This window comes from Hippocampus zosterae, chromosome 7, assembly GCF_025434085.1.
Source record: "Hippocampus zosterae strain Florida chromosome 7, ASM2543408v3, whole genome shotgun sequence".
NCBI classification, from domain to species: domain Eukaryota; kingdom Metazoa; phylum Chordata; class Actinopteri; order Syngnathiformes; family Syngnathidae; genus Hippocampus; species Hippocampus zosterae.
In genome coordinates, this window is record NC_067457.1 from 16572043 (window position 1) to 16598322 (window position 26280).

Here is a 26280-nt window from a genome sequence, read left to right on the forward strand (position 1 = left end):
AGCAAGAGCAAGTGAGAAAGCGGAGGAAAAGACAATGAGAAGGAAGAAGTGAGCAAGAGCGGCAGGTGAGCGCCCAAGTATACATCTTGTCCATATTTTTCGACTCACGGGCACGGGCAAAACCATTTCCGTGTTTCCAGCCAGGTCGGCGATGTGTCTGTAAAGGGGCACGTCCTTGTGGGCGGCGCCCGCCTTGCAGACGGCCAAGGACACGCCCAGTATGGCATTGGCCCCGAACTGAGCTGCGGGCCAGTCACATGACAGGAAGCCATTTGTCACATTCTCGTGCAAACTTTGCGCCCGTAGAAAGACTGTCCAGAAGTCCGGCACACCAATCTTACATTTGTTGTCTGTGCCGTCCATCTCAATCATTATGTTGTCCAGCTGCTCTTGTTCCACCACGCTGATGCCCTTCACACACACACACACATCAGGACATGTGACCAGGGTTGTCAATAGTCACTGTAATACTCACAGAGGCGATAAGCGCGGGACCCAACGCGCCGTTGATGTGTCCGACGGCCTTTAGGACGCCTGAAGTGAAGAAAAACAAACTTTTCATGTTCATTTCAATCCAAAGACAGGCGGTGAATCCCACACGAAGCCACCACGGAGGCCAGAAAAAGCTCCCGACAGACCCCAGACTCAGTGTGGGGTGGCCATCTGCCTCCATCGCTCGCGGTGAGATCGAGGACAGCAAGAAATGAAAGCGCAATCCAGAGATTGCAGCAAGGCTCCTGGTTGCCCCCTCTTGGTGACATGTTGAAGTGCGCCCACTAACCTTTTCCCTTGTATCTGCTCTTGTCTCCATCCCTGAGCTCCAAGGCCTCGTAGATGCCCGTCGATGCGCCACTGGGAACCGCCGCGCGAAAGACTCCTGCACGGCAAGATGAAAAGTTTCCTTGTAGGTAAGTTATTGAGAGCATTGGTGGCGCTAATGCACCTTGAAGCTGCTTTCCCAACAGACCAGCACAGAAGGACAAGGAAGGACACTAGATTTGGCGCAACCGTATTTTGTGCAAGCAAAAAGCTGTGCTATTAGCCATTCGCTCATCTATGTCGTGTCACGTTAAATATTAGCATCAAGATGTTGTGGTCAGTATTGAATGTTGAATTGTTTTTTGGTTTCATGTCAGTGTGCGGTTGGGTTCACCTTTGTCGGTGCGGAGGTCCACCTCCACTGTGGGGTTCCCTCGGGAGTCCAGGATTTCCCTGGCCACGATGCTGACAATCGACATCCTGCCGGAGACGCACAGGAAGAGAGCAGACAAACTTACTGTCAACGCGCAGAATGCCCAACGTCACGTGACGGAAAGCGGAGAAACAGGTGAGCCAACTTCCTGTGTATGCTCCACTGACTTCGCATCACAGCGGCTTGATGAAGTGATCCTTTCAAGCCCAAGTGGCCAAAATGTTGTTTTATTGATTTCTTCCCATCCGCCTGCTGTCTCATGATTATTCCAAGCAGACACCGTTGCAACAAGATGTGCTAAAGTGTAAACCTGATCGACATTTGGAGTTTGATGACTTGAGCGAGCTGTAATATGTTTGAAAAAAAGCTGCACTGGGTGGCAGAAAAGACGGCCAAAGTTGGGGCGGGCTCATCAAATGGGTGAACCGGCTACCTGGGAAAAATGCGGGTGCCATGCTCGGCGAGGAAAGGAATTGCTCGGTCATTCACAAGCAAAGATGGGGCGAGGTTCACCCTTTGGTGAACGACTGCGTGAGAAAATAGTTCAACAGTTTAACTCTTTCATTCCACAAGACGTAACTTTTTTAAATTAGGCCCCGCCTACCAAGGACGTACTTGTACGTCAAAGTCTTCTTTTTTTTGGGCGTCATAGAGAGGAGGAGAGTCTGGTTCAATCTGCGAATGAGAATAAGCCGTTTGCATTGTAAATCATGTAAAAAATGACCAGTAGGTGGCAGTGGTGCCTCACGTGCTTGAAAAGCAAACTTTTATTGCCCAGGAATCGCCATTTCCATGAAACTTAGCCATTTTGTAGTGCCGATTGCTGAAGAATGGAAAAAGATAGAAACACATTTTTTTCTGCTGAAAGAAGAGAGTCCAAACTTTATTTTGGTAGGCTCCATGTTTATATAGCATTAGAACCAAATATTCTGTGGGCCTTGCAAGAGCAGTCAAAATCCAGTAAAACGCTAGTATTGAGGGGGTTGCTCCAGTGAAAATGACTGCGATTGAATGAGTTTTTAAGGAGAATGTTCTTCAAAAAACAAGGGATTGATATTGCATTGCATTTTGTCATCTAGGCTCTGTGGTATCATCAAAAGGATCGTAGAATCTGCAGGGAATTGTCAATTACACGGGAACCCATGCATATTTGTCGTTGGGCATTCTCAAAAAACATTTTGCTGTCTTTGCACTCAAGCCAAAGCAATAAAAGTAGTACTTTAGCACCATCTTGTCGCCCAGGAATGCGGAATGTATCCATTTGCTGAATTTGGTCATGTGACGTTTGTAACGTGTGCCCGTTGGGGCACGTTGACGTCAATTTCAACTGACAGCTCGGCAGCAGTGCCGTTTGTCTGCCCCCTGAGATGGAGGAAAATAGGTGGGCTTGATTCTTATTCCGCCAACAGTGAGGATAAGCGGTGCAGATAATGGCAGGGTTGGACAATGCTTTCATTCCTTTGAATCATGTGTTTACAGTTAACTTCAACTGGGAGGGACAGCTTGAAGCAAGCACGACGCGCGACTCTTTTTGCCTCTGTTGTGAAAGCGCTGTGACGAAAGCTGCGTTGAATCAATGAAACCGATCAACTCACTTCTACCTAGATCAGGATGGCGTTGGAGTAACACTTGTGCTCTGTTTTCGCAACAATAGCTTGCTCTCATTTTCATGATTGGTATTGGACAGAAGTGAAGGAAATTAATCCGGGGGAACCCATCTGGGTCGGGAGCCTTCCAATTCACATCCGTGAAGTCCCTTATGTCGTGTTCCCTGAGTGCGTCCACAAAGAATTGCTGCAGTTCTTTGGTTGTCTGCTGGAATCCACTCAGACGTCTCTTCCTTTTCCTTAATTTCCCTTCGCTTGCTCGCTCGCCTGCGTGTTGGCGCGTGTTACGTAAGCCCGCGCGGTGCGAGGGTGGGAGGACCCTGAACGCATCACCACACCTTCCTCCTTCCACAGACCGCAGTGCTCGCCACATAGCAGCAGCAGCACATCCTGGGTAGAGCCACACTGGCGACATTTTTTAGCCACTGCCAGGGAATGTTGGAGTCCCCCCCTCCCCATTATTTCATATACATATTGAGAACGCATGACACATAACACCAAGTGACGTTTTTTTTTTTTTTTTTTAAATCTGTCCGTCCGGGCTCACGCACGATAAGGCAGGCGGATTAAGACAGAAATGTCATCGAGAGAGATGGAAGCTAAAATGGAGCCTGAGATAAATAATTAAAGGGGCTAGTTTGGAGACAGAAGGCATGCGGCACATGCACGCCCGCGCGCCAGGGGGAAGTGGAGCACGCGCGCGTCCGTGCCTTCATTGAATTTGTTTCAAGTGGACAATCAACTCCTATTTTAAGACTACAAGCTGATCAATTTATTGATTTGAACGTTTGACTTCCGGCACGGAGTGCCAACAACACACTACATTTAAGCAGGTCATGCGCGTGCACACATACACATTCACCTGACAGCTATTTTATATGAACGCACTGAAGATCTGACATCGAACACACACACACACACACACACACACACACACACACTCACAAATGCTTGGACATTCCTACTTGAACACACAGACAAGCATTTTCTTTGCAATATACACACACTGATGTGAAAGAAACACACATCTCAATCATTATGTTGTTGCTCACACACAAAGTAGAAATGAAAGTAGAATGGGCAAAATCCCTCACGTGTGACAACTCTGATGCCCCAACGGTGTCAACACACGTCCTCACGCACACTTTTTTAAAAACGATACGCACACCCTCACCATGACAGAATTACTGGAGCCACACACACTCTTGCTAGAATAATGCACGCACACACACACACACGCACACGCACAAGATATTTCTGCAGCGTCGATGCATCCGAGCACACACACACACAGCATAGCACTAAAGATGGCGACGTCATCGTTACCTGCCTGCCTTGTGCGTCGTGCGCGTCTTGGCGAGAGCCTGAGATGCTTCTGGAGCCCCACGAGCAGCCAGCGAGGAAAACAGGGCGGGGGGTAGAGAAGACGATGGGGTGTTTGGGATGGAGGGGGAGGAGGATGTGATGATGGAGGGATAGGGCTGAGGTGTATAGGACGAGACGAGTGGGTGGGTGGGTCGGGGGGGTGTACTCTGCAGTGGGGTCTGTTTTACTTGTCTTACATAATCCATCCTCCAGCAGAGAGAATCCTCCCTCCTTCCATCCAAAACAATTGCACCAGCAGTCACGGTGCTGCTCATGTTACAGCTAACTCAATGCCTTGTGTGTGCGTTGCGTATTCATGCAATTTTCTAAAATGTGTGTCTGCAGTATTGTGCTAAATGTGTGTGTGTCGAATGACACCTTAGATATGTAAAACAACTGCCGAAATGTGCCTGACGAAAGAGCGCTTAGCTTCATGCCAACAAATGTCCACAGACGGGTTCATGGCTGTCATTGTTGATGTGGCTTCACAAATCCTTCAAGCAACACATAGTGGTGCGGCAACACATGTCGAAACACAAATCTCAATACTCGCAGTCATATATTGTTTCTAGTCAGCGAAAAACGGATATTCGGACAGCACTTTCCTTGCTTCTTGGCGTGTGTGTGTGTGTTTAATAATGCCCCCAGGCGGCTGAGGCATACGCTCCCAAAGGCATGACTTGTAAGCTTTTGAGGAAACACGTGGCTGTTTCAAGGATTTTTTTTCTTGCACTTGCAAGCAAATATTTGAGATACAAGCCTTCTATGGTGTTGCAACAAAATCACACGGTTGATATAAGAATAACCACAAGCATATATTCTTTATCCTCTGCAAAGTAGAAGTAATCTTTCTGCAGATTACTGAGTCATTTTTTTGCATCATTGAATCTCTGCTGCCACTAAGTGGTGCACACCGAATGGCGCTGCAATGATTCATCTTGATACATAAACTGTTGAATAATTAATTCCACGTCATTATGACGTATTGATGTATTTTGTATTTTTTTTACAAGGAGGGTTAGTTCCCTCATTTGAAAAAAAACCCCCATAACTCTCGATTTTTTTAATTTTGTTGTTGGGGAGGTTGGATTGGATTAATGGCATTTCCATTCATTTCAATTTTGTTCCAGTGTTCTGAGTGACAATTCATGGTCACAGAATTAATTAATCTTATATTTTAAAAGGTTCCACTGCGTATATTCTCTTTTTTGTTTTGTTTTTTTGTCATGAAAAGAATGAAATGTGTAGAGTAAAAATAAATGACATTAGATTTTCAGTGTTCTAATGCTGATCAATCTTTTTGATGAGGACTTGAATCGATCAAAGGAGTCAAGAAAAAATATAGGTGCACATATATACAGCAGCTCCTATATTTTGTTGTTCTACTTCTTCCTTTCATAACTTTGCTGCTGTGAATCTGGAATTTCTCCATTGCGAGACTATTAAAGGTTTTCTTATCTCATCTCATCTCATCTCATCTCATCTTAATGTGCCATTATTTTATTGTGTATATCTATTTTACCACGAAGCTGTCCAAAGGCTATTTAACTCATTTTATGCCAAAACGTAAAAATACATTTGCAAAAACCCAATAATTTAGTGCCAAAATGTATAAATACGTTTTGGGTATGTTTTTTTTGTTTTTGTTTTTTTTTTCTAAAACCAAAGGGCTTTGTGCACCTCATCAAGGCTGTCCAATGATTTCAGTATGATGAAGTACCACCAGATAGCAGGAGTGGCTTTGATCAGATCTTAGTCGCACAGTGTGAGTGGGTGTGGGGTGTGGTAGGGCGATCCCATATCGCAAGGTGACATGCGTACGCAGTGTGGTGTTGAGAAAGATGGATGAATACCAGGAGAGAATTCAACAATAGCGCTTTTTCAAATAAAAAGTGTGTATTTGTGTGCCTGCGTGAACACAGCCGCGCAGGCACACAAATACACACAAAGTTCAATATGCAGAGATCATGGGTCCTTTTTTCTGTTGCTTATGTTGTTATTTAGTAGGAAAGTATTATTTAGATATTTGAGGTATCACAAATGCAAAAAAAAATGATGTGAAAGTTCTCTTGAGAGATACCGACGCTCGTTCCTACCGACTGCTGTCAGGCTGATGAATAAAAAATAACAATCATAATAATAATTAAATTATGTGAAGGAAAATTGTAAATAGTACTGTGATTTATCCATTGTGTTCATATTGTATTTAATTGAAAGATGTTTGTTGTTTTTTTTCTCTTTCTCCTTTCTTCTTTCTACATACATTCTTGCTGCTGGAGGCTGTAAATTTCCCCAGTGTGGGACGAATAAAGTCAAGTCAAGTCAAGTCAAAAGTATTTATAGAGCACTTTCAAACAGCCATCGCTGCATACAAAGTGCTGTACATGGAGCAATTTTTCACCACTGTCTTGCCAAAACGCGGCTAAATCTCCGACGTGTTGTTGAATCAATAACAACGATCGGCAATCATAAACCAACGGAGACGCTGTTTGGGAGGTAACAAGCATTGCGAAAAGTAAAAAAACCCAAAATGGCAGGAGCGTCGCCGAACACACTGGCGCACAAGCGGCCATCTTAGGCTTACTTACCATTGTGAAGTTACCGTAACTGGCGTAATGGATCTTGAACAGGATCAACCAACGTCCAGCAATCTTCCAGTTACGCACGCCATGATGAGCAATAGCCTGACGCTGAGGCATGCGAAGCACTTTGGCAGCCTGTTAACGATCGTAGCTCACGCGTACCGTTTTAAAATGCTTCTCTCGGCCCTCCAGATTCCCATTCTTTGCCCGGCCCCTCGGTGAATTGTACAAAACAAACTCTGAATGAGAATAATGATAACGATAAAAGATATAGCGAAAAGGATATCTTATCTTATCCTTTTACAAAAAACTCTTTTGTCAGTATTTTTCTTGAAAACATGTATTTTCAAGAAACTTGCCAATGTTTGATAAAAAATGGTATCAATTTTCCAAACTACTTTATCCTCGCAGGAGTCGCGGGGGGGGTGGTGCCTATCTCAGCTGTCTTCAGGCAGTCGGTGGGGAGACACCCTGAACCGGTTGCCAGTCAATCGCAGGGCGCAATAAAAAATGATAAAGAGTAGAAATGTTTTTTTCCTCCTCTTCTTTCATCAGGAAAGACCTCTTTTGGTAGTTTCCATGCTTATATAGGTAGACAACTACATTTTTTGTAAGCCTTCAAAAATTTGTCAAAATGGTCAAAAATGGCTGGCACCGACCTCACAATTTGAGAGATACACTGAGTAAGTTAGATATTACAATAAATTGGAACAATTTAAAAAAATATCTTTTAGGTCAAGGACGCAATGTAAGCCAAGTGAACAACTTCCAACCACAGTCGTTGAAAAGAAAAAAAACACAAATTCGATATTGTTAGAAGCAAGTACATACTGCATACATGTACTGTTGTTTCTGCTACAAATTGAAATTGTTTACATTTGACTTAATGTCGCCTCCTGAATCAAACCCTGAATTAAGAGTATGTGGTTCTATAAAGCAATCCAAAAATACCTGAACAAGTTCGACGGGTATTAAACGCAACGCTACTCACATTTCCTGATTCCCGCGCTGGCTCGCGAACTATTGGCGAAAAGCACTCGAACGCAGCACGACGCATTTCTGCGTTCAGCGGTTTAAAGTCGTCAAGGAAGGTAGGACTACTGGGGCACAAATTCGACTTTCACCACACCATCGACACGTTTCTGAATACATCAGAGAAAAGAAAACCAAGTGCGTGTGAGCGAACCAAACCAACCGACCGGCACCCAAATGAAGCCCACAATTACTGGAGAGAACTACGAGTTCGACAGCTAAAGCTGACCGGCTAACTGTGTTATCTTAAAAATAAATAAAATGTCCCCAATTTTTTTGTTGAATGGCAATTTTGACGCGTCGTTTGTCCCCCAAAAAGTGGCAAGCTGGCTTGTTGTGGGTGTGTACTTGGTGGATGTGACTCACTTAACTAGCATAACAATACTTTGCGTTACGTTACATTCACTTGTCAAATGTCTTTCGGTCGCAAATGAACCTCAAAGGGCTTGACATGCCTAGAGTCGACTAATGTTAACCACTCCCCAACTTACTTAAATTGTGAAATGACTATTTATGGCGCACTTGAACCAAAGAAACCCACAGAAAGTCAAATCATATATTTTTAATTATGCAAACAAAGAAATGGAGAACTATTTTATAATTAAATATGAAAGAGTAGCAGTCTTGACATTGGCAGTAGGCTTGTACATGACTTTTCCAAAATACTTCTTTCTTACATTACATCAGAGATGGGTCAAGTTGGGAAATACAGTTTCGTTTCGTTTGTTTATTGAACATAAAACATGTACAGTAATAATTTGACAGAAAGTAAAATAGTAAAAAGGAAAGAGTCATTATTCAACACAATTATTATGTTCAAGGCAGTAGGAAGAAGTAAAAAAACGTATCTAGTCCTACCCCATGTTATGTGTTTATATATAAATAGATCCTTTTTATATCAATCAAAAAAGAAAGAAAGAAGAAAGAAGTCTCCATTAAGGCTCATGCTTTACCCTTAACGGTGATATTTTTACAACTTTTGGTTGTATCGGGATTTTATACATACAGACCCTGGCACTCTTGTGTCAATTTTCTCTTGTATTCATAGTAGATACTGCAGTACCTTTTATCTATTTATCAACTTAGTTCTGGTTATTATATTTAATTAATGTTTAGAATTTATCACCTTAACTCTGATTGATGTAGGTTGTTTGTACTATTTTTTTGAATTTGATTTTGAACTCAGCAAGCGATTTACTCATTTTCAGGTCCGTTTCGAAATTATTCCACAGATTAACACCATTGACATAGACTTCTTTGCTTTAAGTTTGTTCTTGTTTTGAGATGTTTGAATAAGTTGGTACTTCTTAATTCATAGCAGCTTCCTCGAATTTCGAAAAACTTCAGAATGTTTTGGCAGAGCAGGTTATTGTGTGCTTTGTACATTAATTGGGCGATTTTAAAGTCAACTAGGTCATAAAACTATTTAATTTGATAAATAGTGGATTTGTGGGTTCCGTATATTTTGATCTATGAATAATTCGAATTGCTTTTTTTTGTTGTAGTTTTAGAATAGGGAGTGTGTTTGTTTTACAGACATTTCCCCATATTTCCACACAGTGGGTCATATATGGTAATAATAATGAAGAGTATAATGTGTACAAAGATCTCTTATTTAGCACATCCTTGGTTTTGTAGAGGATCCGTATGGTTTGGGCTATTTTTCTTTTTTCGTTATCGATATGTGGGTTCCAACATACAGTAGTTTTGAGTCTCATTTGAGTTTACCATAATTTTAGCTTGGTGTTTGATTGGTCTTGTGCCAAAAACATTTAACTTAGATTTTTTTTTCTAAGTTAAGTGACAATTTTTTTCTGTCGAACCAGTTTTTGAATTTGTTTGTATGTACTTAAGTTAGAGTACTGTTACGAAAGAATAATAGAACACAATATCAAAAGTCGCCCTGCAGACAATGATTTAGAAGAAGTACATGATAAGAAACTACTCGTGTACTGAGTTACTTGTAAATAACCAACGTGTTATTTTTTTAAACGAGCATTAACATAAAATACACAAAATCTGATTCTCCAATATCACTTGAACAAAAAAAACATACACACACAAAGAAGTTGAAAATCACACCAAAGAAGGCAAATTCAGCCAGAAGAAATGGCCTTGAAGTGACTTTTTTTTTGTTTACACGTGAAACCGCACAACAGGCTCATTACAGATCACCTTGCAAATATGGAACGAGATACCTCAGAGCATGGGTGTTTCTTCTAATCAAAATCCGTAAGTAAAAGTAACAAGTATGTTAACATTGAGCGAAGACTGCTGCTGTTGGCATAAGTGCTGAACTCGTCATGGTGATGACGATGAGCTAATTATGTCCAAACATAGGGAACTAATGACGAGGTGTGTTCCATCGCTGCGAGTTGTTTTTCAAGTGCTCCATAAATAAGAGTTGAGTTGCGTTAGCTCTTGACTGGCAAATGTCCAGGTGGATGTTCCGACATCCTGTACATAGTTTTCGGAGCATTCCCAAACTTTCACCGTCAAATTGTCCAATGAAGAGAGATTTAACACCCTTAGCGCCTCACTCCAATTCCTACACAAATAAACGAGTTTTACGGGGGTCCGACTCATCTTAAACTTTGAGCATTCTCACACAATTTCCACACAAGTTCCGTTCTCTAGTTCTGGGTTCCTCTTGTGAATTGTTCTCATGATTGTGGTCTTTTTCTACTGTTCAGATGCAGAGCATCAAATGCGTGGTGGTGGGCGACGGCGCCGTGGGCAAGACCTGCCTGCTCATCTCGTACACCACCAGCAAGTTCCCGTCGCAATACGTCCCCACGGTCAGGCGCAAACGTCTTTCTTTTGTTGCCTCTGGGCTCAAACTAACACTTTCCGTCAGCTATATCATTTGGTTGAATGACGTGTCGCGCATGATGTAATAATGCAGTTCCAATAGACAATGACCCAACCAGTGCGATGCGATGCTGGTCAGGGTGCTGATCTTTCAAATTAGGCGGGAGGTTTTGTTTTTTCTTTTTGTTTTTTTAATGCTGATCTGGTCACAGAGTCAGTCGCAGAGCACATACAGAGACAAAAGACCATTCACACCGTCGCTGAGTAGGAACAGATCCCATGTTGCCCTCACACAGGTCCGGCGTGTGTACCACTACACCACATGTGTCAAACTCAAGGCCCAGGGGCCAGATCTGGCTCGCCACATCATTTTACGTGGCCTGCGAAAGCAAATCAAACATGTCAACTTACATGCTGTTTGCTAAAATCTCGACCAACGTTTAAAGTTCTCATATGTAATCAATAAGAGACATATTGTAAGCATTTTCTTACACCTCATTACAGTAACTTAAACAATGTTTGAATAAACCTTTTTATATGGTTTCAGTTATAATGGCCCTCCAAGGGAAGCGGTAACTAAAATGTGGCCCACGACAAAAGTGACTTTTGACACACCTGCACTACACCATCAGCGATTCACTATTTCTTATTTTCCTCAAAAATATTTTTTGTCAGAAACAGACTTCACTATTTTTTAACCTTTTGTTTCTTTTTAGCATTTCATTATTACACTCGTACTTTTTTCTGGGAAAAATAAGCCTGAAGTTTTATTTTTTAAAAGTATGACTTTTTTTCCCAAAATATACAGTGTTATCCCCTAAAAATTCAAACTTTTTTTTCTTTTTTGGTCAAACCGTTATTGTGGTTCTTTGTCAATAGCCACAAACAACGCTGCTGCCTCCACATTCAACTTTGACCCTTTTCGAGCCTCAAGCGTAACCTCCTCCTCCTCTGCGTGCAGGTGTTCGACAACTACGCCGTGACAGTGATGATCGGCGGCGAGCCGTACACTTTGGGACTCTTTGACACGGCAGGTAAGGCCAGCGCACACTCGAGCGTCTGTCGGGGCGCACCTTGTTGACGGCCGCGTGTCGCCCCGCAGGCCAGGAGGACTACGACAGGCTGCGGCCGCTGAGCTACTCTCAGACGGACATCTTCCTCGTCTGCTTCTCTGTCGTGTCTCCTTCGTCCTTTGAGAATGTCCGAGAGAAGGTTGCTCGCAGAGCTGCCGGCTGATTCTAGCCGAGCCTCCACATTTCATTTTCATGGGGTTTACTTCACAAAGGCTGTTCGCGGTTCAGCGAAATGGCATTCTCAAGATTGATGACATCTCGTCACAGTGGGTGCCCGAGATCTCCCACCACTGCCCGCGGACGCCCTTCCTGCTGGTGGGCACGCAAGTGGATTTGAGAGAAGATGGCAACACGCTGGAGAAGCTGGCCAAGAACAAGCAGCGCGCGCTGAACGCCGAGATGGGCGACAAGCTGGCACGGGAGCTCCGTGCCGTCAAATATGTTGAGTGTTCGGCGCTTCAGCAGGTGAGTTGGGGGTGTAGGCGGGCTGCCTGGTCAAGGTCAGGAAAAAAATATTTTTGTCCAATTTTTTTCCCCAAAATTTTTGAAAAAAAACCTTCCATCTCCAAAATTCAACATTTTTGGAGATGGAATATCACGCCTGACGCCAGCAAAACGCATCAGGAGTTGATTTAAAAATAAAAAATTGGGTGCCCCCCACCCATATTAATTCACAAATAAATAAACAAACAAACAAAATCATGATAAATAAACTTTTTTAAAAAGTCTTTTGGTGTGCGGCGGAATAGCTCCCCACTTTTTGTGAGAAGTCAACTAATAAGTCTTTGGCAATATTCAGCGTCCCCGCCTTCCACTCTGGCTCCTTAGCTGACATTCGCAAGCGACGTCAAAATGATTCCTCTTATTAAATCTCGTTCTTAGCGAGAAATCGAATTAAGGCCGCTCTTTGAAAAATGGTCACGCGAACACCGCAGACCGGGCTTTTGTTCACAAAATTGGCGGGGATGAACTTTCCACAACAGAAGCCACAAAATAAATGGTGGGCGGGGCCAATGGGCAAGTTTTCATTCTGCGCCGAATGTGTTGACGATGATTTTGTGTTCTTGCTCAGAGGGGCCTGAAGAACGTGTTTGACGAGGCTATCCTGGCGGCCCTGGAGCCCCCCGAGACCAGACCTAAGCGGCATTGCGTCCTGCTCTAACACGCAGTTCGGCCTGGAAGCGGACGGCCAGGTGAACCTTGCTGGGTGGGGCTTGCTGGGTGGGTGGGGCTTCCTGGGTGGGCGTAGTCTCTAGCATGCGGCGCGACACACGTGGAGGTGGCTTTGTTGTGTTTGCCACCTGGGAAACATTTGCCTCAGAAAAACTCTGACCACACGTCACTCAACTTGCCATCTTTAGGCTTTGTTCATCTTCCAAAGCCACATCTGTGCGTCCAACAGGATTGCCAGGTGAACGCAAACAGAATTGATTGAAGACTCATGCGGACGATTCTCAATTTTTAATCCAACACAATCCTTCATTATTCATATTGCTCTTTCACAACAGCTGCAGCTGTAACAAAGCGCTTTACAAAACAGTTCACTTGAAACACAACTTATAAAATAAAACATGGACAGTCAGGCAATTTTAACCACTTTTACCACATGCACTACAAATGATCAACAACTGTTGTGGTGTGTTGGAGTAGCTTTTTAAACAGGCAGGATTTGGCTCTCGAGGAACCGGAGTTACCCACAACTGTTACAACGGCTTGGTGTCCTACATTGTCATTGCTAAGTTGCGTTGTCGGCCACTCCACACGTGCTATCGGCAGCATTGTTAGTTGCAAACCATGTTGGATTCCATCCATGCACTCATATAGTTTGAATGTTTTCGTACAGGATTACATCCATGTACATGGATCATACTTTGAATGGAATGTTTTTTTTTTTTATAAACAACAGCCAGAGGTATTCATTGATTGACACACCGACCTCTTTTGCAAATCTCTATTGGTGTACATTGGGCCCGGTCACAAATATATACAGTATGTATGTATATGTATAAAATTTGTGATTATATGTATAAAATTTGTGACCGGGCCCAATGTACATACCTTGGTTTTCGACCGTAATCCGTTCCAGAAGGCTGTTCGAAAACCGAAACGACACTCTTGAAAATAAATAAATAAATTAAAAATCTTTATTGAACACGTCTGCTCACAATGGCACGCTACACGAGGAAGCGTCACTTCCTCATGTAAGGAAGGCGGGAGGAGTCAAATGGCGCATTCAAGTGCGCTCAGTTTGGTCGAGAACTGATTTTCGGTCGTAACCCGAGGCTTAAAAAACTTGAAATTTTTGGTCGAAAACCGATTTGGTCGAGAACCGAGACGTTCGAAAACCGAGGTCTGACTGTATATATATACAGTATATACAGGTATATATATACAGTATATACAGGTATATATATATATGTATATATATATATATATATATAATTTTTTTAAACTCCAAAATGTTGTCAATAAGTAGGACAATACCACCACTCAGTGTTTTCCACAAAAAAAATGGGAGTTGGTGTTCCACCAAGCAAACAAATAAACAAACATCCCCGCAAAAAATATATATATAAAGAAATGCATATCAATTGAAATTTCTCCATTGTGAGACGAATAAATGTTTTCTTAAAACTGCAAATATGCGAGGGTGCACTGTTCTGTAAAAACACGTAAAAAAAAAAAAAGATGGCTTTGAAATGTGCAATGTAGCGTGGGCGCCAAGACGAAGTGCAATTTATTGGGAGTTGGCTGTACACCTCCCTGGTGCAATCTGTCGCGCAACAGCACTTAGTACCTCTTGAGGAGCTCAACTTGAGTGCCCTCCTTCGGCCAGTACAGTGTCAGAAAAAATTATGTAGGACTTTTTTTTTATAGATGGAAGATATTTGATCAGGTTAGGTTTTGGAATATCCTCAGGTTCCTTTTTTTTTTTAATGGTCTTTGTAATGTTGGCTAGAAGTGTTGTCATTTACAGTTTTTGTTCTTCGCTTTGACTTTGTGACAACTGACTAAAAAAAAAAAAGCCGCTGGCAAATAAACATAATGATAAAAAAAAAGACACAAAAGACCTGACTCTTGTTCTTTCCTATTTCTCCTTATAGTGATTGACACATTTGTTCTCACTCTCTGTTTTAACAAAATCTATCAATTGATTTCACATTTTTGGGGGGAAAGGGCATGTAACAGGGGAATAACATTCCAATTGAATCAACACAAGGTCTCGATGAAGAAGAAGCCCGCTCCCATGGGTGACACTGGAGATATACTCCTTGAATGCTTCTTGCTCTTATTTTCCGGTTCGGCAGACTGTAAACAATGGGCAAGGCAAAACCAACTCCGATTTTAATTGCGGGAAGGCTCCAATTAACATCTTGATTATGAACCTTTAACCAAAGGACACTTTAAACAATCAGCCGCGCAGGAAGGCATGAGAAAAAAAACAAAAGTGATTTCCTGAGAGTTTGCGCTGAAGGCAGTGTATTTGACGTCCGCCAGGAAACGCCTGTCAAGATTAGTCACTCTATTGACTTCATTAAATTCCTCTGCTGGACAGCAAAGAGCTTCAACCACGCACGGATCAACGAAACACAGTTATGTGATTGGTGGTTACGTTTAGCAAATCTGACCCAGACAAACAGGTAGTTTGAGCCCGACAGCAAAATAGCACTGTAAATAATACAAATGTTCCCCTGGAAGCTTGGAATGAGTATCTTAATATTTGGGTGTGAAATGAAGGGAGAGAGGGAGGACCCGTTTTCCAGGTGATGATGTGATGCAGTACCCTCCAGTGAGGTCCAGGGGGCGCGCCTGCCCTGCCTTTGAGAGTGAACATTATTCAAATGAGCTGGCTTCATTTTGATTGGCAGATGCATACCTTTGTCATGCCGACCCCTCCTTCCCCATCACGCATCACTTCCGCCTTTCAGAGTCCCGCCCCCACTACAACACAAAAAAAAATACAGTAAATATTCTCTCGTACGGACTCGTGTTTGCGCTGTCCAATTTGTCCTGATAACAGAAGTTCCTCATTTGGGAAATGAGCTTGGTACATGTCCTTTATGAACCTGCAAGTATGTTGACAAAATGCAGGTGTAACAATACAATCAATAAAATACAAAAATATACTGTCCAAAAACTGTTTATATAACAAAAACCTGCAATACAGGTATATCCCCCCAAAAAATCACAACAGTAAAATACATACAGTATTTTAATGTTTATTTTTTTCTGTCTAGGGAAAAAAATGTGTATTTTGGATTGTTTTGTTGGATGCATTCTTTGGGTTATGACAATGTTTGCCTGCGTGTCATACAGTTTTCTTGCTAGTTGCAAGTAACTGTCCCGTTGATCACCGATGTCTGGTAATTCTTGTGCATTCTGAAGGATTTTTGTTGCCATTTGCATTGCTTCCTTGTTGGATCGCAATTAAAACACATCGAAACAAGTGAGCTGTGGTTGCACAAGTGTGCACACCCTCTTGTAGCTGCCTATGTGCTCCAAGCACATTCAAAGTGCTCAAAAGGCATCCGCGCATACTGCCTCCATTTCAAGTTCCTCTGATCAACACCAAGTAAAGTTCAGATCATCTAGTAGGCTTTTTGGGAAGGCTTTATAAGTCACATCCTACAGTCCGAGACGCTCTCTGCAGAGAGCTTCTGCTGCATTGCAGCAATCTGTTTGCTCAAAGCAAACGGGTGAATACAGTCATCAAAACGTGCCAAGAGAGAATTTCTAGCAAGTACTGGCTGTTAAGCACATGTGACAACAATCTCCTGTCTTATGTGACGAAGTAATTTGGAAAAAAACAAAAAACACTTCATACCGTTTCTCTCAAACTTACATGGGGAAAATATGTTTGTGGTGCAATAATAATACCAACCTAAGTTACGCAGAGCAATTAGCAGTCAACGTTAGCATACAATCTTCAGCCTTCTGTCAGGAAAAGCCTACTCGAACTTCTAGATTTTATTTGGCCTTTATCAGAAAGGCCCTTGAAATGGTGGCAAGTGGGGGTTTTGGGGAGGGAGGGCACACACTTTTGCAAGCATGTGATCTATTTGGATAGAGAATCTTGAGACAGCCATGGGGTCAGATTAATGGCCAAAACTTTTGAGAGGACATCTTGCATTTTTCTGATCTGACGAAAACGCCTCATTTGAACAGGGGTGTGTTGACTTTTGATAGCCAATGTAGAAGACATGCACAGGAAAAGAAAGCTTGGATACGAGCTCCTCTGATCGGCCCGCAAGCGCAAAGCAACCTGTGCATGCGTGCCACCAGATGAGTCAGCTTGGATATATGTGGCGGCCATCTTGTCTGGCTGCTCATTCAGCCCGTGACACTTTACCACTTTGGCGCCTCCTTGCTCGCCGCTCAACATTATGGGATGGTCGCCTGACCTGATTAAAAGCACGTTGCCACGGGCGACCAGCTTAAAGAAGGCGGTGGGGGGGGTGACTGTTGCATCATTGTACCGAAACCTGACCTCGCTGATTTTTTTTTTTTTTTACTTGTCTTGAAGGACTTACACGCACACGGGTGTAAGTTGTGCACTAGGAGGACACATTGTGTGCGACAGTGTTGCACACAATGGGACCTGTGTTGACACAATCGTGTGTCTGTGTGTGTGTTGCCATTGGGCAATTTATGTGCCTCTGTTTGAGTCATGTCACATGTATGAGTGTGCCTGATTACACTGGTGTCAGTGAAGTTGGGAGTGTGTGTGTGTGTAGTTTTAGTCCAATTTTATCTTGTGTTTGACTGTGTGTGTGTGTGTGTGTGTGTGTGTGTGTGTGTGTGCTTGTGTACTTAGTCCTGTTATGGTGTGTTCCTTTGGTAGTGTGTGTGGTTTTAGGCAAGTCTTTACAATATGTGTGTGTGTGCGTGTGTGTGTGTGTGTGTGTGTGTGTGTGTGTGTGTGTGTGCGTGCGTGCGTGTGTGTGTGTGTGTGTTTACTTAGTCCTGTTTTAATGTTGTGTTTGTTTGATAGTGCTTGTGTTCTTGCACTCATGACATTGTGAGGACCGGCATGAGTTTTTAACCAACGGTGTATGTGTGTGTGTGTGTGTGTGCATGTGTGTTAGTCCTGTTTTAATGTTGTGTTCCTTTGGTAGTGTGTGTGTGTGTGTGTGTGTGCGCACATACCTTGTGGCCGTGTAGTTGTATCTCTGGATGTGTAATTGTGGCTGCATTGTGTCTGTCGGCCTGTCATTTTTATAGTTGGACGCATCGTGTGTGAGCACGTTGTAGAAAATGGAAGGATACACAATGACCCGGTGTGTCGTTTTGTGTTCATCCGCATCTGTCATCGAATGTTATTTCTGAACCGCCTTCACGTGTGTGCGTTAGGTCACACTTCCACATCGGGTTCCCTCGGTTGCGCGTGCGTTCGCCACGTGGTTGTGTATCTGTGGAAGTGTCATCGCGGCTGCATCGTGTCTCTGATTTTTGGACCGCGTGTGCGCGTTCGCGCATCTGTGACATAAGTGGTTGCCATGCATACTGTGTGACCGCTTATTATGGGGTGTTCTTTGTTTTGTCAAGACGTGCCTGGGTATGGAATGGGAGGGGGAGGGGAAATGGGTGTGTGCCTTCGTGGAAAGGTGGAGGGATTGAGTTGTGTGTTTTGAGGGTGCATGAGTGTGTGTGTGTGTGTGTGTGTGTGTGTGTGTATGGGGGGGAGGGTTATCGGGCCTTCAAGCATTTGCTTGTGGGTCAGGAGATTGGTGTGCAGCGTGTGCGTGAGGATGTGTGCTGGAAGTACTAAAAAGCTCCTGGTGTCATCACGTGCTCTCGTACGCGCTAGCAGCCGCAACTTTAGCACAGTTTCACCTAAACGTGCCCTCTCTTTAACTTTTGCGTCCATTTTTCCCGATTGTTTGTCAAAGTTGAACTTGGTTTAAACTTTACGGTCAATGTCGTGATTCTTCTTGACACGCGGACTTGGTTTCACTCTGATGTCAACTATTTGGGACTGTTCCACGTTACCACGTCGGCGCCCGTCATTGTCACGGAAAGCCTTCGTTCGCCTTCGACGTCGGTTTTCGCAATGATTCATTCACGAATACGCGAGGCCGGTTTCATGCTTAGTTTCTGTTGACATTTCTCTTCATCTTTGACGAGGGCGAGACCAATTTTTCTTTCTTGCGGTCAACTAGGTCCACTTTGACTCTGGCGTGGAAGTCAGCAAAGTAGACGCGTCGTCAGTGCGACGAAGGCGGGGGTCGGGGGGGACAGCGGCGACAAAGGCCTTGTGGGTATTTGCAGCTTTTCAAGTGGCTCGGCAGTTGCATACGAGCTGCACTTGAAGAGCCTTTAAGACAAGGAAATGATGATGGTGGGCGACGGAAGGGGGTTGGGGTGGGGGGGCATAGTTTGTGATTATTATGGTGTAGCAGGCCGAGCAGTGAAAGGAGGGGGGAGGGCATATTATGGGATATCTGCATTCGGAGGCAGGGGGAGGGGCGGACGCCTTTTTTTTGTGCCTGATCCCCCCCGCCCCAACCACCCCCCCTCCCACACACACACACGGACAATGTGAATGTGACATCACAGAACAAGCAAACGTGCCGCAAGGGGAACGAAACGAGCAAAGGCTGTCGGCTAAAACGGAAATCTTTCCCCGAAATGACGTCCAATCGATGCGTCAAGTTAGACAAAATGATTTCTTCCTATTTTTTTTGCATTCGATTCTTCGTTATCTATTTCCATCGAATGAAGGACAACAATGATTTCATCATCGTAACCGTGAAATGCTTTTCAAACGCATCAGCTGATTTGCAAGGGCTTGCAACCGTTATTTATATAATTGTTTGAACGATCGATTCATGCATTGATGAATCACATCCTCAGGTTTTACATGTCTTTCCCCTCAAAAATGCACAACCTGAGTGTGATCCACTTGCGAGTTTGCTCGGTCAGGTCAGAAAATATGCGGCCCGGTGATCCAGCGTTTCGCGTGTCGACCTCACAATGCAGAGGTAGCGGGTTCGATTCCAGCTCCGGCCTACCTGTGTGGAGTTTGCATGTTCTCCTGCGTGGGTTTTCTGCGGGTACTCCGGTCTCCTCCTACATTCCAAAAAACATGCACGGCAGGCTGATTGAACACTCTAAATTGTCTCAAGCACACCCCCTGCCCCCGCGAACCTTGTGAGGATTAGCGGATCATAAAATAGATGGCAGTCAGAAAACCATCCAAACACAAAAAGAATCGGTCAGCTCCCGTGGCGAACCTCAGAAAACCGAGAGGCTGAAATGAAAGTCGGATAATCGCAATTTGAACGATCCATCGTTTGATAATCAAGTCTTCGCTTGCCCCGACTAGCTAGCTAGTTTGCAGGCTACGCCCTGGACTGGTCGCCACACATTCACAGGGCACATGGCTACAAATGGCACTACACCTACGACCAATGTACATGCTTCAAAGAAGATAACGTTCTTTATTCTCATTATTGAAAGACCTTCAAGGCAATCCAATTGCAAAATATTTCACACCTTTCATGCCCCCCACCGTCCCCAATCCTCGACAACTTGGTGCAGTCATCGCAAGATGAGTATGGGATGATTAGCATTGTAATCTGACCCTGTCTGTCTTTCTGCACCCCGCGAAGCCCCCCCACCCTCCATCCTGCCTATCTCCATGGCGACCAGCTGCACAAGAGCACTTTTACAGTCTGTCACCCCCCCCCCCCCAAAAAAACACCTCAGAAATGTTATCATTATGCAACACACACTTGTGCACAGGTGCTGTTGGGGTGGGGGTGGGGGTGGGGTTCTTCTCCAGGTTTCTATGACAACTGCCCCGACTATCCTTCTGATTGGAGATTATGGGATGTTACCCCCCCCCCCACGTCTCAAAAGCACACATGAGCACCATTTCACGGGAAGGAGAGCAGTAGGGGGAGGGGCAGCTGTGCCAACCGAAGAATGAAAGACAAGTTGGGTTTGACGGGACATTGGAAAGTGGGCCAGCATTCTGCTCAACTGGATCATGATTGACACCTTGGCTCCTCTTCATCAGTGCTGGGATTGGTCGCCCAAGACGACACCATAAAGATGTCTGGCAGGATGCTCCGGTTGCTTGCCACCATAATTCGAGTGACTTTTACAACCAGTGAATTTGTTTTTCACTTAATTATAGGTTTTGTTTTTCCCAAAAAAAGTTGTTTTTAATTGTAACTGTGTTTTTTTTTCGTGAACTTCCTGGTCGCCAGCCAATGGCAGGCCACACACTGACCCAAAATTGACTGGCTTAAAGTTTGTGTCACAAATTCCGCCGTGGTCATCCTGATGTTTTGAGCCAGTGTCCAATTAGTTGACTTTTCTGTTGCTCGGATTAATGGCAACTCTTTTGATGCTGAAAGCGCCACCAGCAGCCTCGCCAGAATGTTTTGTTTCTTTCCTCAAAGGCAAACTTTTCCTGCTTCTACAAATCTCATGATGGCATTTTTTCCCCTCAACCTACTGCGATTGATGGCATGTGCTTGATTGACCCATCTGAGGATTTTCAGTCGTCAATCACCTGGAAGTAGTCTGGGCCTGTTGTTTATAAACATTGTGAAGTCTACACAAAACAGTTCAGCAAAAGGTGGTGGTGGGGGGGGGGGGGGGTCACCTGGGTCACCCTTCAAATACCCGTTAAGAGCTCAGCCTGTCACTCTGGCGTGCGTCAATTTACAGTACAGTACACAAGCGCGCGTGCACACGCACTCAAGTGAGCGTGCACGCGCAAGTCAGCAGTCATGTGGCGCGCACAGTTGCCATGTGACGACTTGTCCTCCCCCTCCTATCGCGCATTTTTTTTTTGGGGGGGGGAGTTATGCTTATTGTGGGATGTTAGTGACTGCGCGCGTGGCTATTATGGGATGTCAGCAGAAGTGGGAGGGGGAGCGTCACCATGGTAACCCTGGTTAACATGGGGGGGGGGGTGCACGGAGGAATGGGGAAGATACTGAAAGGGAGGGGGTGAGTTGAATATTATGGTCTGTATGTTGCAAGGTAACTATGCAGAGTGGGGGAGGGGGGAGTCAAGTGTGGATGTGTGTGCGGCAAAAGGGGGGGGGTGATATTATGGGATGCCTACCCCCTGATCTCTTTGTGTGTGCGTGCGCGCGCGCGGGGCGTGTGTAGTGTGCGAGATCGAAAAAGGAGACGAACGACGTCGTGCGCACACGCAGTAGCACTAAATAAAAACACAAACAAACCAAAAAAACAAGGAAATCTGCTGAAAATCCGCAAGCACCGTTACCTGAACAAAGGAGCGCCCGCCAACTATTGTGACAACAACTGAGCCTGGACTTTTTTCTTTTTTGGAAGGGGAGGGAAACAAGGGTGTGCAGTTAAGTTGTGAGTATGCTACTTTCCCTTGAATGGACTCTCGTGGCGCTGAGATGATGGCGGGTCGTCAACGCTTCTTCATTGGCGAGCTCGTTCGTTGAGTTTGGCCGCAAAATGTGAATGGGTCAACCTCGAGCTAGCAAGCATGCTAGTGTGTGTGTAGGAGGTGTGGGGGGGGGGGGGGGTGACTAACAAGAGCCGGTTGCTAATCTGTTCGACATGTTCCCTTCAAATCAAATGTATCGTTGTCCGGCGTGCCGACTGTTTTGTGTGCCTCTGGCCGGCCGACCGGCTTTTGCCATTTGCTAAATCCCCCTTCCGTTTTCTTGTTTTGTTCTTGTGTCCCCTTTGGCGGAATCCCGACCGTCTCCTCTCCTCGGCGTCTTTTGGAAAGATTCGACGAACGCTGGCATCCAACTCTGGATTGTTATTGTACAAACCAACTTTTTATTTAGTTAGCTCAAGCTAGCTAAATAGCCCAAAAGTTTCCGATGTCTGGGAGCGAGGACGACAGGGACGAATACGGAACCGCCCCGCAGGATCGCTTAATGCAAGGTAAGACGACGTCGACGACGACGGCGGCGAGCTTCCCTCGTTAGCCACTGCGTGCTAATGTTCCGACAGGCTGCTCGCGTTTTGTCACGTTCAGACCCACTCATGTCCACTTAGCACTTAGCAGCTAACTACCGGCTCGCTCACGGTAGCTCGACGGCCGTTGAACGCCTACGCTCTCCTTTCCTTCTCGATTAAACGTCGTTGAATTCTTCTCGAATCTGAGCACGAATGTCATTCTTTTTCCCTGGCCAAAAGAGTGCGCGGCTGGTCCGCCGATAAGTTACGGCGATGTGTTCCCGCCGGGGCCTTGGTTACCGGTATTTTTTTTCTTCCTTTTTTTACGTGTCGATGACAAGATGGAGGCAGCCAGTTAGCTTGGATGCTGTCGGATGACGTTCGGCAGCAGCTTCCCTCCTCGTGCTTGCCTGCCTGCCTGCCTGCTTGCTTGCTCGCCTGGCGACAACTGAAAATGGAGAGAAAACACACAGAAAGTGTCGACTTTTAACTCGACAACGTTATTACCACGACTATGCTGTCAAATACTAACATAATGGTGTGTTTACATGGGCTCTTATTGGGGCGGCGAACGCCGAGAACAAGTCGTCCGCACTAGTTAGCTCTCAGTGCTAAATTGCATTTCACTTCATCCGTGTTCGCTTTCATGAAGATACAATGGAAAAATGATTAATTTCGGTTCTAATCCCTTATTGTCTTTTGGTCAAGTCAGTCGGCGTTAAGAAATTAATTCGATAAACGAAACAACAAACATCTGCCTGGACATTATATGACAAATGAAGTTGTTCCTCCATCTTCCGACATAGAGACACTTTCATCTGCGAAACTGAAAATGTTTCAATTAAACGATGATCATAATTTCCTGTTTTAAGCCCTGGAAGGAAGTCTTAGTTTGCCAGAGACATGAACTCCTGCATTGACAAAACAGTTTATTCAAGCCAAGTCAACTTTATTGTCAAATATGTGCAACATACAGCACAGAAGACATTTCTTTCCTCTCAACCACAGGAGAGAGGGGAGCCGATGTGGGTACCCACGCCGTCATCAACGGAACAGTTAACAGAAAAATGACTAATCATAACACATTAGACACAAACAGTCATGCAATGTTAACCACTTTTTTCTGCATACACTTTGTTGTTTGAAGCAGTTCTTGATGAAAGAGGAGAGAATCAAAGTGTCTGTAGATCTGTTTATTATTTGGCAATGTCCCAATTATATAGCCATTCTTACCCGCTGTTACACCACCCGTCCACAAGGTGTCGCGGGATCTCTAGGGTTGATTTGCAACACGAGGAAGCCTGTAACACGTTCTTGTTGCTGCTGGAGTAAAACTACTTTGAGGCTCATAAACGAACTGGTCTCTTCATATCAAAACAACAGTGTCCTTTCACCAGTGCTTCAAAGACAACATGCTGAAAATGTGCACGTCTGCTCCAAGCTAAGTTTGAAAGCAAACAAGAATCTGTAGCATCCATTGACGAAAAATGAGATGAGCTCACACCTCCTGTCCCATGTAAATCCGCTTCAATTCCAAGCGGCGACTCTCAGTTCCACATACGCATCTGCGCTCTACGCTGGCGCTCCTTTCTTCTCGTCGTCGGCTCCACAAGCCATCCATCCATCCATCCAGTCGCAGACTGTCCAAGAGCACTGACATTTCCTTTGAACAAAACAGGGCTGTGAAAAATGCTGCCCATTATAGGCGCAAAAAACACAAGTGCCCGGGCTGTCCAGTACTGGCAGTCAAATGGTGCCGACATTCCTCCCAATCAAGATCAGTGCTGGTACACACATGCTGCCAAGAAGGCGCAACCACCAAGCACAGATTATTCTCCCTTTGACGAATGTCATGGCCAAAAAATGCTGAAAACAATCCATATCAGGTTCACACGACGTAACAACAAACACCATGTGACAAAACAAAACACAAAAACAACAACAAAAAGCAAGGCTCTAGAAGAGCACTTGCCAACGAATGCCTACTCTGGTGCCATTTTAGGGGAGAAAAAAATCAATTGCAAAGTCAGCCTATTTGTGAATTCCGCCATTTGGATAAATAAAATATGAAATTGTTCGTTCAGCCGCCTGCATACAGCCAATTTAACCGTAAACAGGTTGTTTCGATTAAACAATCATTTGATGTTTGCTTTCAATAAGCCATAAAGCAGAAAGGGTACGTACACACAGCCACTCACACCTCTTGTGTGTATTTTGTCCTGACTCGCGTTCTCTGCTCGCCCGATCTGTAGATGATGAAGACGAGGAGATTTCAGAGAATGAGACGCAGAAGGTGAAGAAGAAGAAGAAGGCCAAGAAGAGTCGGGAGAGTAAAGGCAGCAAGCGGCGCTCGCGTCGAGAGGTGTGTTTTTTGCTCAGGGACGATGAACAGAAACTCGAGAGTACCTCTGTACCAGATTACGCTTTTGTATCTCATTTTATTCATTATTTATTAACCTAAAGTCTTAGATCATACGCTCATCTGGGTTACGTTACTCACGCTTTTGTATTTGTATGATTGTTTGTATGTATTCGTCACAAAGAACAGTGATTTTTCCATTGAAAATGAGCCAATCTGACTTCGAGAAGTCATGTCTTGTTTATGCCGCAAAGTTTACCGACAGGGAGAGCACATCAATATTATTATCAATTTGAATTGAGTGAAATTTCAGGTTGGTGTGCTGTGAGACTTTTATCATGTGTAATATTTGCCTTGCCTTTTGTAGTCTGGTATTTCATAGCATTAGAAACATGAGATCACTTTTTTTTTTTTTTAAAAAAAGGTTCTGCATACCCCTTAGATGCTTCTTTTTGGCTTTCATGCGCCTTGGTACGAGCTAGTAATTAAAGAAATTAAAGAAAATACAAAGCGGTTCCCCTACATACAATAAGTTATCACACAGTTTGTTTGTGTGTGTGTGTAGGGGGGTGGTATGAAAATATATCCACAGGATTTTCAATCCTTACTCGCATGTAATGTAAACAAATGAGTGCAGAGGTGGCAGTCACCCTGCGGTGGATGGTCCAGTTGCATTGTGGGTAATCAATGGGCAGCAGTCTGATTGTTCAGCATCATCCTTGCCTTCCAGGAGCTTCCCATCAGCTCTCCGGAGCACATGGACGTGGCCAGGGCCGACGACGAGGCGGACGGCGGCCATGCTCAGCGCTCAGACAGCGAGGGCAGCGACTACACGCCGGGACGCAAGAAGAAGAAGCGGGCCAGCAGCGGCAAGGAGAAGAAGCGCGGCGGAGCCGGCTCCGAACGCAGCTCATCCAAAAAGAAGGAACCCGAACCAGAAGAAGAAGATGAGGATGACGATGATGATTTCTCAGTAAGAGAATTATTTCTAATTCACTTGTCCGGGTCGTTTGTGGCTTCTGTAGTACAAAGTGCAACTACGCTGATGTACACTGCTTACACTAACAATCATGGCGACGATCAGAGAGTTGCTCATTTGCAAGGGTGCAGTCAGCTTTGGCAGCTTTGTCAACTGGGTACTATATTTAGCGACCATTGTTGAAGAAAAGTGACAAGTGAGTTTCAGAGCGGACTTATTTTCACATTGACAGGAAAAGGAAAAGTAGTTGACACCTCGTTTTAGGATGTCAAGTACTTGAGGGTTCAGAATGTTGAATCATTGTTTACATCCATCTTTTCGGAGAAAATGTTTATTTTCACATGACCTGTAATAAGTAAAATATTTGTCCTG

General features: G+C 44.4%; 3 protein-coding genes across 6 annotated transcripts in view; 2 read left to right on the top strand and 1 right to left on the bottom strand.

The window, feature by feature from the left end:
- The window catches only part of LOC127604166 (gamma-enolase), a 34218-nt gene that overhangs the window by 3058 nt on the left and 4880 nt on the right, over window positions 1–26280 (bottom strand). The window contains exons 1-6 of one of the 3 annotated variants that reach the window (XM_052071139.1): window positions 4126–4385; window positions 1154–1239; window positions 782–877; window positions 476–534; window positions 342–411; window positions 109–242 (exon numbers count right to left, since the gene is read on the bottom strand). In XM_052071139.1, the coding sequence (XP_051927099.1) occupies window positions 109–242; window positions 342–411; window positions 476–534; window positions 782–877; window positions 1154–1239; window positions 4126–4370 (690 nt within the window). In that variant the 5' untranslated portion in view covers window positions 4371–4385. Of the gene's footprint in view, window positions 1–108; window positions 243–341; window positions 412–475; window positions 535–781; window positions 878–1153; window positions 1244–4125; window positions 4386–26280 lie in introns of those variants that run through there. The other 2 variants (XM_052071138.1, XM_052071140.1) reach the window with 2 other exon arrangements.
- Window positions 7693–14392, top strand: LOC127604273 (cell division control protein 42 homolog). 2 transcript variants are annotated; one of them, XM_052071319.1, is made up of 6 exons: window positions 7693–7837; window positions 10472–10576; window positions 11551–11623; window positions 11692–11801; window positions 11930–12127; window positions 12735–14392. In XM_052071319.1, exons 2-6 carry the CDS (start codon window positions 10472–10474, stop codon window positions 12822–12824), a joined length of 576 nt encoding a protein of 191 aa, XP_051927279.1. In that variant the 5' UTR covers window positions 7693–7837; the 3' UTR covers window positions 12825–14392. The 2 variants fall into 2 exon arrangements, with proteins under 2 accessions (XP_051927279.1, XP_051927280.1); XM_052071320.1 differs by lacking the exon at window positions 7693–7837 and adding an exon at window positions 9988–10010.
- The window catches only part of chd4a (chromodomain helicase DNA binding protein 4a), a 30402-nt gene continuing 25835 nt past the window's right edge, over window positions 21714–26280 (top strand). Inside the window, exons 1-4 of the mRNA XM_052070968.1 lie at window positions 21714–22009; window positions 22395–22555; window positions 24823–24932; window positions 25660–25902. Coding sequence (XP_051926928.1) covers window positions 22492–22555; window positions 24823–24932; window positions 25660–25902 — 417 coding nt within the window. The 5' untranslated portion in view covers window positions 21714–22009; window positions 22395–22491. The remainder of the gene's footprint in view (window positions 22010–22394; window positions 22556–24822; window positions 24933–25659; window positions 25903–26280) is intronic.